Source organism: Lontra canadensis, unplaced genomic scaffold (assembly GCF_010015895.1).
Source record: "Lontra canadensis isolate GAN:19392208 unplaced genomic scaffold, GSC_riverotter_1.0 scaffold107, whole genome shotgun sequence".
Lineage (NCBI taxonomy): Eukaryota > Metazoa > Chordata > Mammalia > Carnivora > Mustelidae > Lontra > Lontra canadensis.
This window is the reverse complement of record NW_022631101.1, coordinates 2,672,853-2,689,297: the sequence shown is the minus strand read 5'-3', so window position 1 is coordinate 2,689,297 and position 16,445 is coordinate 2,672,853. Positions and strand designations below refer to the sequence as shown.

Here is a 16,445-nt window from a genome sequence, read left to right as displayed (position 1 = left end):
CCTCATGGAGCTTTTATTTTATGGAAGAGATAGACAGAGATATAGGATGTCAAAAAGTGATGAAAATCAGGGAGGCCTGGCTGGCTCAGCCTGTAGAACGACTCTGATCTCAGGGTCATGAGTTTAAGTCCCACACTGGGCACAGAAGAGCTTACTTAGAAAAAAAGAAAAAAAGAAGTGATGGAAATCAAGCAGGATATAGATCAAGAGTGTTGGAGGATGCTATTTTACCCAGACGGATCATGAAGACCTTTCTGAGAAGGTGTTGAGCAAAAATCAAAATGAAATGAAGGACAAATATACAAATATTTGGGAGAAGAACAAGTACAAAAGCAGCAAGTATAAAAGGCCTGAAGCAGAAGAGTTCCTGGCATGTTTTGGGGCCGGAAAGGACAGTGGCTGAAGAACAGTGAGCAAAGGTGAGAACGGTAGGAGGTGGGTCACACACAGAACCAGGGCCCACATCACAAAGGCTCCTACAAGCACTGTAAGTGCTGAATTTTATCTAAGCACAACAGAAAGCCATGGCAGGGGTGGGCCGGATTCCTGGAGGGATAAGGGTGTCACAGTTAAGGCGAGAGAGAATGAAGGCTTGGACTAGCACAGCAGCAGAAGAAAAGGTGAAAAGGGGTAGTATGAGCAAAAACAGGGTGGCATTAAAGAGTGTGTATTTGGAAAGTGTTTGATCATCCTAGTCTATAAAGTCACAAAAGATTGAGATTTTAAGAAAGGTAGTCAGAGGTCCAGCTATCTCAAAAAGTCTGGGGGTGCCTGGGTGGCTCAGTCAGTTAAGCGCCTGCCTTCGGCTCAGGTCACGATCCCAGGGTCCATGGATCAAGTCCTGCATTTTACTCCTTGCTCAGCGGGGAGTCTGCTTCTCCCTCTCCCTCTGACTGCTGCTTCACCTGCTTATGGTGTCTCTCTGCCAAATGGATAAACAAAATCTTAAAAAACAAAAAACAAAAAAAGTCTGTACTTAGGGGAGCCTGGATGGCTCAGTCAGTTGGGCAATCGACTCTTGATTTCAGCTCAGGTCATGAGACCAAACCCTGAGATGGGCTCCATGTTCAACGAGGAATCTACTTGTCCCTTTCCCTCCCTCTCTGTTCTCCCACCATACACTCATGCATGTGTTCTAAAATACATAAAATATTTTTTAAAAAAGTCTGGGGACACCTGGGTGGCTCAGCCAGTTAAGCAGCTGCCTTAGGCTCAGGTCATGATCCTAAGGTCCTGGGATGGAGTCCCATCCGGCTCCTTGCTCAGCGGGGAGCCCGTTTCTCCCTCTGCCTGCCATTCCCCCTACTTACGCAAGCTTGCTCGCTCACTCTCTCTGGCAAATAAATGAACAAAAATTTTTTAAAAATTTATGAAATGAGCAGCTTTTCAACTTGCACTAATATTAAGGAGAACATGAAGCAGCTCTTCTAAAAATGGTACCAATAATTATGGATACTTGCATGTAATTAGACTAGAGATCTTTAATGAGGATGGTGGCTGACAAAACAGGATGCCGCACTCATCCTTCAAATTCGCAGACACTGGATTTCTTTCACTAATACAACCCAAGGGTAAAATGAGGGGGAGGGAATATTGACAGTATTTCCCTCAAAGGTGTATGTCCAGGTCTCAGCTTCTCCATTATGGCTTTTCTTCTATGGGGCCTTTCCACTGCCACCCACAGGCTAGCAGACACAAGCCTTTCGAGTGACAATTCCACTTCTCTAAAAAAGGAGGGAACCGGGAAGAGGCCTTACAAGATACAAGCAAGGTAAATAACAGAGATACTAGCAATGAGTACTTCACTCATCACAGATTTATACCAGTGAGTGGAAGGAGGAAGAAAAGCTATGTCCTTCCAGAGGAGCTCCTATCCCTCCAGAATCAGCACATTTAATAGGCCATGTTTCCAAAAAGAATACAGTGCACATACCAAACCTTTTGACATGAAAAAGGTTGACTGCATTTAGCTGTACCTTCCAGATCTCTGCTGTCACTGTTAATCTCTAAGTCTTCCCTTCACCTGGACCCAACACTGCCCTACCTGGAATTCCAGGGTGCCAAGTTCCAGGGTTTCTGTCCTGCTTGGCTGCTCCACTACCTCAAAGATACAGCTAGAATAGCCCAGCTCTCCCCTGGGAAATTGTATCTTCAAACAATAGGCCTCCTAATCCCTACACCCACTAAATTCTCACACTCTGTTCTCTTCACTGTTCCTTCAGCAATAGGGCACTGCCAATCACTAAATGACCTCTAGGTCTGAAGAATTAGCTCTGAATTCTGGTTCTGCCACTTCCCAACTGGGTGATCTGGACAAAATGCATAATCTCTCTAAACTTCAGTTTTTTCAGCTGTAAAATGGGGACACCAATTGTGACTTCATGTCGATTAATCCCCTTGACAACCAGTCAAAATGTGTGTGCAAACGCATCTAGCATTATCCCTGGCACATAACAGATGCTCAACGTGTATTACTTGGACTTACTGAACTTCTCAATCCTTAACTACAAAAGGGCTCAGTGACGCGCCCGAGTGGCTCAGACAGTTAGGTATCTGACTCTTAGCTCAGCTCAGGTCTTGATCTTAGGGCTGTGAGTTCAAGGCCCACACTGGACTCCATGCTGGACTCGGAACCTACTTATAACAAAAAACAAGGGGCACCTGGGTGGCTCAGTCTATTAAGCGGCTGACTTTAGGCTCAGCTCGTGATCTCAAGGTCCTTGGATCTGTCGTTGGGCTCCACACTCAGCAGGGATTCTGCCCATCTCTCTCCCCCTGTTCCTCCTCCTCCTCATGAGCTTCCCCTGCACACACACCTCCACCCGTCTCTTAAATAAATAAAAATCTTAAAAAACCAAAACAAAACAACAGGGGCGCCTGGGTGGCTCAGTGGGTTAAGCCTCTCCCTTCGGCTCAGGTCATGATCTCAGGGTCCTGGGATGGAGCCCCGCGTTGTCAGGCTCTCTGCTCAGCAGGGAGCCCGCCCCCCCCCCCCACCTACTGCGATCTCTCTCAAATAAATAAATAAAATCTTTATTTTAAAAAGATTTTATTTATTTATTTGACAGAGAAAGATCACAAGTAGGCAGAGAGGCAGGCAGAGGCAGAGGGGGAGGGGGAAGCAGGCTCCCTGCTGAGCAGAGAGCCCAACTGCAGGGGCTCCATCCCAGGACCCTGAGATCATGACCTGAGCGGAAGGGAGAGGCTTAACCCTCTGAGACACCCAGGCGCCAATAAATAAAATCTTAAAAAAAATAACTAGCCCTAAAATGACAAAAACAACAACAACAACAAGGGCTCAGTGATAGGTGGGATCCTGATTTTCAAAAGAATCTGATAAAAAAATTCTAAAGGTGGCATTTAAAGGCCTTCAGTATTTCCCTTCCACTTCCCCAGCTGTCTCTCCCACCAGGACCAGATTCCTCCCTCCCGGACATGCCTTCCATTTCCCACCTGCCAACTTTAGATCACCACATTCTACACACCTGCAATACACTCCTCTCTAGGCCTAGTTGAGCTTTTCCCCAGACATCAAAACCCAATTCAAATCCCATTTCCTCAAGTCCTTCTTACCACAGCCGACTCAAGTGAGCACCCCTTTCTCTGAGCTCTTAGAGCACTGCAACCTATAAATGCCTCTGACAAAAATCACATTTAGCCACGTGGGCTCTCCACAATTCCTACCTCCTACAGAGCTCTAGACTCTGAGTGCTTGGGAGGTTTTTTTCCCTGCCCCTAAAGATCTTACTTATTTATTTATTGCGGGGTGGGGGGTGGCGCAGGGGGGAGCGTGAGTGGAGGGAGGGACAGAGAGAGATGGAGAAAGACTCCCTGCTCAGAAGGGAGCCCTACAGCTGGATCCCAGGAACACCCCCCCCAATTTTCTTTTTAAAGATTTTATTTATTTGAGAGAGAAAGACAGCGAGAGAGGGAATACAAGCAGGGGGAGTGGGAAAGGGAGAAGCAGGCTTCCCGCTGAGCAGGGAGGCCGACATGGGCTCTATCCCATGACCTGAACCTAAGGCAGACGCTTCACAACTGAGCTACGCAGGAGGCCCTGCTTGGGATTTTTTTTTTATTCAGCTGCCATCAACACTGAATATCATGTTTGTATTTTTAATCCTTAACTATGCTAGAGGCCCTGAGCTTACAGCTAATGTATGGCTCAATTACACGAAAAGCACTTAAAATAGGACCTGGCACACAGTCAGCACTTAGTAAATGTCAGCTAGTATTATTCATACTCTGACTCAACAGTTCCCCTTCTAGGAATGAACGCTGCGGAAATACTCCGGTGTGCACCCAGGTCTGTACAGATGTGTTCACAGCAGCAGCACCTATCCACTTCCCCCCACCCTCACAGCCACCACCATTTCTCACCTATGGAACTACGACAGCTTTATACCTGGCCTCCTTGCTTCTTCTACTCTTGCCCCCTACAGTCTGCTACCCCCAACTCAGGAAGAGAGAGCTTTTATTTTTTTTATTTTTTATTTTTTTAATATTTTATTTTTTATTTGACAGAGATCACAAGGAGGCAGAGAGGCAGGCAGAGAGAGAGAGAGGAGGAAGCAGGCTCCCTGCTGAGCAGAGAGCCTGATGCGGGACTCGATCACAGGACCCTGAGATCATGATCTGAGCCGAAGGCAGAGGCTTAACCCACTGAGCTACCCAGGCGCCCCAAGAGAGAGCTTTTAAAACAGATTATGCCCCTCTCCTGCTCCAACTGTTCAATGGCTCCCTCTGCAAGTTCTTTTTTTTTTTTTTTTAAGTTTATTTATTTCACAGAGAGAGATCACAAGCAGGCAGAGAGAGAGATAGAGGAGGAAGCGGGCTCTCCGCGGAGCAGAGAGCCCGATGTGGGACTCGATCCCAAGACCCTGAGATCATGACCTGAGCCGAAGGCAGAGGCCTAACCCACTGAGCCACCCAGGCGCCCCCCCTCTGCAAGTTCTTACCCGAAGCCCTGTGAACCGCTCCCATCTCAGGCTCATCACTCTTCGGGCTGCTAGTTTGCCTACACCCCAGCTCCTGCCTTAAAACTTGGCCGGTAGTCAGTTCTTTAGGTCTCCACTCAACTGCCACCACCTTAGAAGTCCACACTGGCCACCTAATCCCAATTTATGTCCGTACCCACTTCTATCTGGAATTACACTCTTTGTTTATATGTTCACTGCCACCTCCTTTCAAATGTAAGTTCCAGAAACCACCGTATCCCTAGCATCTATGACTGTGCTTACAACTTAGTATAATACTTTTACTGGAAGAGTATGGAATAGAGACACTAAAAGAAACCCAAGTGTCCATCCCCAGAATTACATAAATCTGGTACATAATAAAATAATAATAGCTAACATATATTGAAGATTCACCACATGCTACACACTTTTTTTTAAGTTTTTATTATTTGGCAGATCACAAGTAGGCAGAGAGGCAGGCAGAGAGAGTGGGGGGTGGAGCAGGCTCCCCGCTGAGCAGAGAGCCGGGAAGCAGGGGAAAGCAGGGGGGTCGATCCCAGAAGCCTGGGATCATGACCTGAGCCGAAGGCAGAGGCTTTTTAACCCACTGAGCCACCCAGACGCCCCATGCTACACACTCATTATGTGTACTGTTACGTAATTCTCTTGACAATCTTATGAGCTGGTATCTCCTTATCCCTATTTTGCAGCTGAGAAAACAGGCACAAAGAAGTTCCCTAGCTTACCCAAGGACACACAGCTGGGAAGTGGCTAATTATCGGCTAGTTGATTCGGGCAATAATAAGGGAGAGCGATTCAGATAGTGGGCTCTGAGGCCACACTACTCTGGTGCACACGCACCACGGAAAACGAGGTAGCCATTAGAAAGAATAAGATAACAAAAGGTAACACTTACTGAACTCTAACTGTATGCCAAGCACTGTTCTAAGCAATGTATGTGTATTAACTCTGCCAGAAAGGGGCGCTTGGGTGGCTCAGTCGGTTGGGCATCTGCCTTGGGCTTGGGATCCAGCCCTACTTCTAGCTCCACGCTGAGCAGGGAACCTGCTTCTCCCTCTCCCTCTGCCTGATGCTCCCCCTGCCTGCGCTCTCTGTGTCAAATTAAATAAATAAATAAACAAATAAATAATAATAATAATAATCAACCCTCTGTCAGAAAGGCACTGTTAACTCTCATTTTGCAGATAAGAAAGCTGTAGTAAACAAAACGTGAGCAAACTTCCCTAACACCACCCCCCAATCAGATGTCCACGCTCTAATCCCTGGGACCTGTGAATAAATTACTTTACATGACAAAAGGGACTTAGGTGTAATTAAATTAAGATTCCGAAATGGAGAGATTAACCTAGATTATTACTTGGGTGGGTCCTTATAAGAGGGAGGCAGAAGGGTCAGAAGATGCTGTGCTGCTGGCTTCGGAAATGAAGGGGCCGCCAGCTAAGGAACACAGGTGGCTTCTTCGTGCCCGGGAAAGTCAAGCAAAAAGTCTCTCCCCTAGAACCTCCACAGGGCACATGGCCCTGTCAACGCCTTGATTTTAGCCCAGTTAAACAGATTTCAGACTTTTTTTTTTTTTAATTCCAGACTTCTGACCTCCAGAACTGCAAATACAAATCTGTATTGTTTTAAGCCACTAAGTTGGTGGTAACTGTTACAGCACCAACAGGAAACTAAGATACTAAGAACAGAGTTGTTAAAGAACAACTATTAAATGGCAAAGCAGGCATCAGCTCGGAAATAATGCTCCCAAGTCTGTACTCTTCAAGTTATACCACCTCTCAATACCACAAATAAATGTAAAATCACATCGTAACAGGTTATGCAGAGGGTGCACCGGTAGCCACAATGGCAGTAATGACCAGCTACAGAGGGCTCACTAGGTTCGAGGCAGGGAACTAGGTACATTACATATATTACCTCACTGATACCTTGATTACTGGGGCACCTGGTTGGCTCAGTCAGTAGAGCACATGACTCAAGCTCAGGGTACTGAGTTCAAGCCCCACACTGGGTACGAGACCTACTTAAAATAAAATTCAAAACAACAACTTTGATTATGGTTCTTCAATGTTTCTTTTGGGGTAAAAAAGCATACACACCCTAAATACTGCATACAATTTCTCACTCTAGAAGTCAAAAGGGCTCCACAGACCCCAGAGGAGGCCATCACATTTCCACAGGAAAGGAAGGCCTGGAGTAGGGAGAAAACTGAGGCTCAGAGAAGGTGTCCAAGCTCTCACAGCTGAGTAGCCAGATTGGAATATAGTTCTGACCATAATCTATGATTTTTCCTCTTTCAATGTCTCCCTCCATGTTGTCCTGTACACAGTAGGTTCTAAACAAGTATTTGCTGATTAGGCTCTCTCATCCTTACCTTTTACTGCCACAGGAATACCTTTTAAATTTCTGAGTAGGAAGGAACCAGAGCCTTTTTATTACAACCTTTGAATTCCCAATACATACTGCAAGTTAAGTCAAGCCAACTGAATTCCACTCATGATTAAGAATTCCTAAGACTGGGGGGTGCCTGGGTAGCTCAGTGGGTTAAAGCCTCTGCCTTCGGCTCGGATCATAATCCCAGGGTACTGGGATCGAGCCCCACATCGGGCTCTCCGCTTGCAGGGAACCCACTTCTTCCTCTCTCTGCCTGCCTCTCTGCCTACTTGTGATCTCTGTCAAATAAATAAATTAAAAATCTTAAAAAAAAAAAAAAAAAGAATTCCTAAGACTGGGGCGCCTGGGTGACTCAGTGGGTTGAAGCCTCTGTTGGGTCAGGTCATGGTCCCGGGGTCCTGGGATCGAGCCCCACATCCAGCTTTCTGCTCAGCGGGGAGCCTGCTTTCCCTTCTCTCTCTCTGCCTGCCTCTACCTACTTGTGATCTCTGTCAAATAAATAAAAAATTAAAAAAAAAAAATTCCTGGGGCGCCTGGGTGGCTCAGTGGTTAAAGCCTCTGCCTTCGGCTCAGGTCGTGATCTCAGGGTCCTGGGATCGAGTCCCACATCAAGCTCTCTGCTCAGCAGGGAGCCTGCCTCCTCCTCCTCTCTCTCTCTGCCTGCCTCTCTGCCTACTTGTGATCTGTCAAATAAATAAATAAATAAATAAATAAATCTTAAAAAAAAAAAAAAATTCCTAAGACTGAGGCACCTGGGTGGCTCAGTGGGTTACGCCTCTGCCTTCAGCTCAGGTCATGATCTCAGGGTCCTGGAATGGAGACCCACATCAGGCTCTGGGCTCAGCGGGGAGTATGCTTCCCACCCACCCACCCCCGCCCACCTCTCTGCCTACTTGTGATGTCTCTCTGTCAAATAAATAAAATAAAATCTTAAAAAAAAAAAAAAAAAGAATTCCTAACACTACCAAATTCACACCTGAACCACATATATCAAGAGCCTAATATGTGATAGTGAGTCATGCAAAAATCTGGTTATAAGACTATTTCAGGGGGGCCTGGGTGGCTCAGTGGGTTAAAGCCTCTGCCTTCGGTTCAGGTCATGATCCCAGGGTCCTGGGGTGGAGCCCCACATCGGGCTCCCTTCTTGGCAGGGAACCTGCTTCTCCCTCTCCCACTCCCCCTGCCTGTGTTCCCTCTCGCTGTGTCTCTATCAAATAAATACATAAAATCCTTGGGGAAAAAAAAAAAAAAAAGACTATTTCAAGTAGGGTAAGCACCAAGTCTCCAGGGCAGAGAGAGGTTCAGCATATTTGAGGAACAGAAAGAATCAAGAGCTTAAATGAAGTGAACCAGGGAGATGCAGGCAAGATCAGACAAGGCAGGGCATGAAAGGCAATGGATTTTAAAAGCTTTGGATTTTATTCTGAATATAAGAGGAAATCACTGAAAGGCTTTAGGCAGAGAACTGGCTGTGATATGATTTTTTTTTTTTTAATCAATCTGGCTGTTGTATGGAGACTGGATTATACAGTCAAGAGTGGAACAGAGGAGACCAGTTGAGGGGACTACTGAGGTGATCTGAGAGATGATGAGTGTAAGCTGGACTTAGGAAGAAAAAAAAAAAGAAAGAAATGAAGAAAGGTTGGTGCACCTCTGTGATTCTGTCGGTTTAAGAGACTGCCTTCAGCTCAGGCCATGATACCGTAGTCCTGGGATTGAGTCCCACATCAGGCTCCCTGCTCAGCATGAAGACTGCTTCTTCCTCTGCCCCTCACCCCACTCTCATGTTCTCTCTCTCAAATAAATAAATAAAATCTTTAAAAAAAAAAAAAAAGGAACTGAAGAAAGGTGACTGAGATAGTATGAAGCAGAGCTGACAGGACTTGCCAACAGATGGGACATAGGAATAAGGGACACAGATGAATAAAGAACGTCTAGATTTCTAGTCAGTGCAACCAGGTAAATGATGAGGCCAAACACATTTGGCAGATCAGACCATTTTCTCCTTCAGACGGAAACTCATCTTCACTTAACAGTAATGTACTTTTCATTTAAATCTATAATCTTGCTCCATCTAACTGCCCGTTCATTACATTTCCTTCAGTGTCTTCCAGAACCCAAAACAGAACTTAAGACTGTTGCCCCTACAATCTTCCTCATTCTTCTGGAGTCTCCATTCGTCCCACTGATGTTTACTTTACATTTGCCTTATTTATCTCAACCTATTTCCTATGTAGCTTCCCTTCTTTTGTTGCTTATGATTTATACTTGTCAAATCACTGTAGCTGTAATTTACTGAGTGCTTTCTGAGCATAGGCACTATTCATGCATTATCTCATTTTTTGTCTTTGTTTATTAAGTAGTCTCTACACCCGAGGTAGAGCTCAGACTCACGACTCTGAGATCAAGAGTTGAGTCCCCTTCCAGCTGAGCCGACTAGGCGCCTCCACGCATTATCTCATTTAATTCTCAACAATCTTATAATATAGATTCTATTATCTCCATCTGACAGATGAGGAAACAAAAGCACAGAGAAGGAATGTATATCCAAGGTTAAACAAAAATTTCTGCCATTGAGAGTCAAACTCCACTATCAACCGCTAGCAACACTACAATAAACTGGTCCTTACATGAGATGATCAGGATTGGCCTCCACAACATAGTGTGTCCTCAGTTACTATTACGGCAAATGGGTGCCTGCAGAACCAACCGAAGTTCTTTTGAACATCAGCAGAATTGGATAATGAGTCTCTAAAAACACGGAAATTTTTTTTTAAGATTTTATTTATTTGACAGAGACACAGCGACAGAGGGAGCACAAGCAGGGGGAGTGAGAGAGGGAGAAACAGGCGTCCCTTGGAGCAGGGAGCCAGATGCGGGGCTCAGTCCCAGGACTCTGGGACCATGATCTGAGCAGAAGGCAGATGCTTGCTTAACGACTGAGCCACCCAGGCACCCCAAATACAGAGAAATTTTTGAAGTCCCTTTTTGTAAAGTCAAAATTTCAGAGTTGAAAGAGTCCTTAAAAATGTAGTCACCCGGGGCGCCTGGGTGGCTCAGTGGGTTAAGCCTCTGCCTTCAGCTCAGGTCATGATCTCTGGGTCCTGGGATTGAACCCCACATCAAGCTCTCTGCTCAGTGGGGAACCTGCTCCCCCCCCACCCCCACCTGTCTCTCTGCCTACTTGTGATCTCTGTCAAATAAGTAAATAAAATCTTTAAAGAAAAAAAAAACAACAAGCCGCTTGGTCCTCATGGACCTTATCATCTACTTTCCTCTCTTGAGTCACCCTCCCCCCCCTTCCTCATGCTTAGATAAGGGGAAAACAAACTACTATTGAGCGATAGAAGAATCAGACGGCCCTACCTTGTGAAAGGCAACGCAGAATCTGTTGAAGCACACATTCTGAAAACAAACACAGCCGCCAACTTCAACACCCTCCTCTACACTAATCTGAACAGCCCCTATTGTCAAAAATGACCTGGAGGTGGGGAGGGTATGAACCTGAAGTGAGTGACTTAGATTCAACTCCTACTTCTATTTGGTCCATGACCTTGGGAGTTTGTTCTGACCCTCATCCATAAAAAGGGCTATGTCCCATAGCAAGAAATGCAAAGTCACACGCTGACAGGGGCCAAGCAATTATGCCAAATGAGTGAAGTTGAACTGATAGGGAGGATCCCTAGAGAGAATGCTGTGCCACATCAGAGGCAGTCCCTACTTAGCTCCAACCAATGTGGAAGGTCTGACTTTTCTATTCTTCAAGAGAAGACGGAAATCAGAAATTGCCAGACTGGGGCATGAGGCTGGGGTGCGGTGGGAGGGAAGAGATTCACATTTCTTTACCAACTTTATTTTTTTTTTTAAGATTTTACTTATTTAGGGGCACCTGTGTGGCTCAGTGGGTTAAGCCTCTGCCTTCGGCTCAGGTCATGGTCTCAGAGTCCTGGGATCGAGCCCCGCATTGGGCTCTGTTCAGCAGGGAGTCTGCTTCTCTCTCTCTCTCTCTCCCCCTCTGCCTACTTGTGCTTTCTCTCTGTCAAATAAATAAATAAAATCTTAAAAAAAAAAAAAGATTTTACTTATTTATTCGACAGAGACACAGCGAGAGAGGGAACACAAGCAGGGGAAGCGGGAGAGGAAGAAACAGGACTCCCACTAAGCAGGGACCCCAATGCAGGGCTTGATACCGAGACCCTGGGATCATGACCCAACCCGAAAGGCAGCCCAGACGCCCCCCTTTTCCCAACTTCCCATGATAAAAACTTGAAACACACAGAAAATAAAAAGAATAGTTAGCATTCTGCTAGAATGTGCTATCTCTAGATGTGCTATTACCACATCTAGAAAATAATTCTCAAATATCACCTAATAGGACTGACTTTTCAAATTTCCACTACTGTCTAAGATGCTTCTTCACGGGTTTTCTTTTTGAACCAGGATCCAGTCAAGGTTTACATCTTACATGTGGCTTCACCTCTTTATGCTTTTTTTTTTTTTTAATATTTTTATTTATTTATTTAACAGACAGAGATCACAGATAGGCAGAGAGGCAGGCAGAGAGAGAGGAGGAAGCAGGCTCCCCGCTGAGCAGAGAGCCCGATGCGGGGCTCGATCCCAGGATCCTGGGATCACGACCTGAGCCGAAGGCAGAGGCTTTAACCCACTGAGCCACCCAGGCGCCCCTCTTCATGCTCTTTTAATCTAGAACACTCCCTCCCCTTGTTTTTTCCATGACATTGACTTCTGGAATAGGACCAGGGCAGTTGTCTTGCAAAATGTCCTACATCCTAGACATCTAATCATGACCTCAGTGTTCTTTAATTTGTTCCTCTGCTCTCTGAAAGCATGATTAGGCTAAAATATAGTCAACAGGAAAACTTCAAGGTGACACACTGAAGTTCTTACTTCACAGAAAGCACATTATTAATAATCACTTCCAAAGACAACAAACTCGCTTTTCTTTGTTTGAATATTTCCTTGGCCTTATGGATTCTAAATGATTAAGTATTATTAAGTCCATCTCTCTCTCTCTCTTTCTCTCTCCTTCCTTCCTTCTTTTGACTTGATTTTTAAAAGTCATCTCTACATCTAACTTGGGGCTTGAACTCAGAACCCCAGTATCAAGAGTGTCAATGCTCCACTAACTAAGCCAGCCAGGCACCCCAATTTTTTCCTTCTGATGCTCAAATGGTCTCAAATGTGGCCAATTCTCTAAACTTTTAAATGTTGGCAACTAATTTCAAAAACTTTAAAACAGTGTCTGAAAGATACCACCCAGTTTTTAACCTCTAGACCATTACTCTCCTTTCCAGTTCTGATCACCTAGGTCCAATATCACCCAGAATCAGCAACAAAATGTTGCCAGAACACAATCGGCTGATTCCTAGGCCACCTTCCATTTTACAAAAGAACCCCAGACTCCAGAGTTCTCCTATTCCATCTGGAGTTTCCTTAGAGGCAAGTCAATCTGCTTTGTGGAGCCTCTTTCCTGTCTGTACAGGGGAAATCACTACCCTTCCTACTTCAGAGCTGACAGGAGCTGATGGACATGAAGGCACTTTCACAAACTCTCCAAGACTGTCTATAAATACAGATATCCAAAATAGTGATAACCCCTTCCTTCCCTCCCAGGACCCTCAATCAATCCTCTTCAGGTTCTGCACTGAGTTCGGTACCTCTCCACTCCCTCAGAATAACTCCCATTTCCCAAGAATTCCATACCCTGACTGATTTGTCCCGTAGGCCATCTCCTCTTCAGCAGCTCCCATCCATCCTTCACTGCTCCTCAGAGGAATCATTCCTGACAGTTCTCTCACTACATTCCAGCTTCATCTTCACCAACTTCGCCCTACCTTAAAACTACCTGCTGCCCCCGCCCTTTCCATGAGCCCTTCTAAGACACTTAGGATCTCTTTCCCAACCTTTTTGGTTTTTTGGACCTCCTAACACTCAAACCTACTTCAAATATCAGTCCCTAAAACCAATCAGCCCCACCTATAATCCTCAAGCCCATTTCCACCACTTAATTCCCAATATTCCACTTTAGATCCCTTGGATCCTCAGACCAGTGCTTGCTGATGCCTCACAATGCCCCCTCCCCCCAACCGCATAAAACCCCACACATCTGAAATGAGCGTGAAAACTCAGTTGGCCCCACTTCACTCCCCACACACACACTTTCTCTTTCACCAAAAAATTCTAGAAACTCCCACCTCTCAAGCTAAATTCTCTCCACCTGCCTGCCTCCTTACCCTAGATCAATTAACTCTATACTCTGGACTCACATCACATACCTCCCAACCAATCAGACCTCAACTCTGAACTCAACCATTCATGTACTTCTACCTAGACATAAATAACCACCTAAAACCTAAGTCCTGGGGTGCCTGCATGGCTCAGTCGGTTAGGCATCTGCCTTCAGATTGGATCATGATCCCAGAGTCCTGGGCTCGAGCCCAGCATCTGGCTCCTTGCTCAGTGGGGAGCCTGCTTCTCCCTCTCCCTCTGCAGGCTATTTCCCCTGCTTGTGCGCTCGCTCTCTCTATATCAAATAAATATTTTTAAAAATAAATAAATAAAGTAAAATAAAATCTAAGTCCAAAAGAGAACAATTGCTTCTTCACTTACCCCACCATCTCAGTCAATAAATGGCAATTCCGTATTTCCAGCTGCCCAAAGAAACCTTAAAGCCATCCTTGAGTTGTGCCTCTCGGACCTCACACACTGACTGTATCCTTCGGCAAATCCCGTCCCCTCCCCCGCCTTGAAAATATATTCAAATATATATTTGTCCCCTTCTCTAGAGCCCCAAGAGCGATCCTTTTAAAATGCAAACCCGATGGGGCGCCTGGGTGGCCCAGCGGGTTAAGCCGCTGCCTTTGGCTCAAGTCATGATCTCAGGGTCCTGGGATCGAGCCCCACATCAGGCTCTCTACTTGGCAGGGAGCCTGCTTCCTCTTCTCTCTCTGCCTGCCTACTTGTGATCGCTCTCTGTGAAATAAATAAATAAAATCTTTAAAAATAAAATAAAATGCGAACCTGATCGCTTTACTCCTAGACTCAAACTCTCCAGGAGGTTTCTCAGAACACTGGAAATAAAAAAGCTACTCCTCATTTCGTTCCACCACCTTGCTTCTTTCTCTCCTTTGCCAAGCAAGCTCCGGCCCCCAGGATTGTACACCAGCTGTTTTCTCTCTACACGGCTCTTTTTCCTTCAGAGGTCTGAGGCTCAATGTTACCTCTTCAGAGGCCTTCCCTGGCCTACCAAAACAGCTCTCCCACCTCAGCACCCTTTATTGACCCTGGTGTGAGGGTCAATACTCTACGGTTTTCCTCTCCCTGGCACTTGCATTACCTATTATATTATTTACGTTTATTGTTTCCCCCACCAGAATGTACCCCCCATGCGGGCAAGAAGTCCATCCAGTTCACTAATATATGCTCAGCGCCTAGAAAAGTACTTCTGGCAGGTGCTCAATGAATATCTGATTAAATTGATCAACTCTTGCAAAGACCTCATACCTCCCCCCCCCATAACTATTAAGTACCCAAGGTAACCCCAACCCTAGTGCCCAGTCCTCTCTGGACACACCCGCGTTCCTAGGAATAAGCAACCTCTTCGGGTGCTCCAGACCTTAGGCTCTCCGGGTCTCTCAAGATTCTCAGTAGAAATAACTTGCTCCAAAACTCCTCAAAAAACATTCATTCTTTCCAACTGGCCCATCCTTTCGAAGCCACAAGAACGTAAGCTCGCCCGTGCTCGGTGGGCAGTCTCCCCAGCGTCCAGCAGAGAACAGGTTCCCACAACCTCCTAATGAATGAACTACGCCCCCACTTCATCCTTCCCTTGCACCCTCCTACTCCCCAAGCGCTCACCACCACCACTCCCTTCGGGCGTCTGCGTCCCTGAGTTTGAGTCTTCCTGATCCCTCAGGACTCCCCCACCGCCGCTTCCAGAGGCTTCCCTCGGAACGACCCTCCCCACCACCCTGAGAGGCCCCCGCTTCCCACATCTTCCAGAAACACCTCTAACCAACCCCTCCAGTTCTCTCAAGAAGGCCACCCTCCCCGGGGACGTAACTCCCGCCTCCTCGCTTCAAATCAGATCCTCCGGCTCCGTGAGGGCCGCGAACGCCTCAGGCCAGACGCCCCCTCCAGACCCTCAGCCCCACAGGCCGCTCTAGCCCTGACCGTTTTTGGGCCTCCAATCCCCACAGACGAATCTGCCGGTCATACTGCGCCGCCTCCTCCTCGCTGATGCCGCCACCAGCCTCCTCCTTCTCCACCATGGCGCCGGCTCTAGCTGCCTGCACTCGGGTCCTGCCCACAGCAACCACCCGCCGGCCCCACGCGCCGCCAACCGCCGCCGGCCGCGCGCCCGGGCCGTCTCTGCGCCTGCGCCAGGCTCCGCGCCTGCGCAGAACCTCCTCCACGGCCCGCCCCGCCCCTAGAGCCCGGGACCACGTGGACCTCCCTAGCCTCAAAGGCGGGCCAGAGGGACTGTCAGTCACGTGATGGGGCTCCAGCCAGTCCTGGCCCCAAAATGGAGCGGTTTAACAACCCGAGACGACAGATACGCAAATGTAGCTTTATGGGGCTATTAATTCCGCAAATATTTATCTAGCACCTGCTGAAATCCCAGCATTGGGGGTGTTTTGAAATAGAGCAGCGAATAAAATAGACAAAGCCCTGTATTCATGGAGCTTACGTTCTGTTGAGGGGAGCCCAAAGAAGAATGGAAATCAGGCCGTGATAAATGCTGAGAAGGAAAATAAAGGCGGATATGGACCTTCAGGGTTGCAGGAGTGGCCAGAGAGAAGGTCTCTCAGAGAAAGTGATACTGAATAAAGATCTGAAGGGACCGAATAAACAAGGATAACTAGGAGGTGGAGCATTTCCAGTCAGGGCAAAGAGCACGTGCAAAGGCCCTGAAGCTGGAATGTGCTAGCATAGACGAGGAACTATGGAGAGGGCAAGGTGTCTGGAGCAGAGTGAGAGGAAGGACAGGTTGTAAGAGGTGAAATCGTAGATGAAGCAAGTGGTACATCCAATAGGGCCTTGTAGGCTAGT

At 46.7% G+C, this 16,445-nt stretch overlaps 1 protein-coding gene across 1 annotated transcript in view; it reads right to left on the bottom strand.

The window, feature by feature from the left end:
• Positions 1 to 15,761, bottom strand: part of SAE1 (SUMO1 activating enzyme subunit 1) — an 81,067-nt gene extending 65,306 nt beyond the window's left edge. Inside the window, exon 1 of the mRNA XM_032838940.1 lies at positions 15,567 to 15,761. Within this exon, the coding sequence (XP_032694831.1) occupies positions 15,567 to 15,664 (98 nt within the window). The 5' untranslated portion in view covers positions 15,665 to 15,761. The remainder of the gene's footprint in view (positions 1 to 15,566) is intronic.
• Between the last annotated feature and the right edge of the window lie 684 nt (positions 15,762 to 16,445).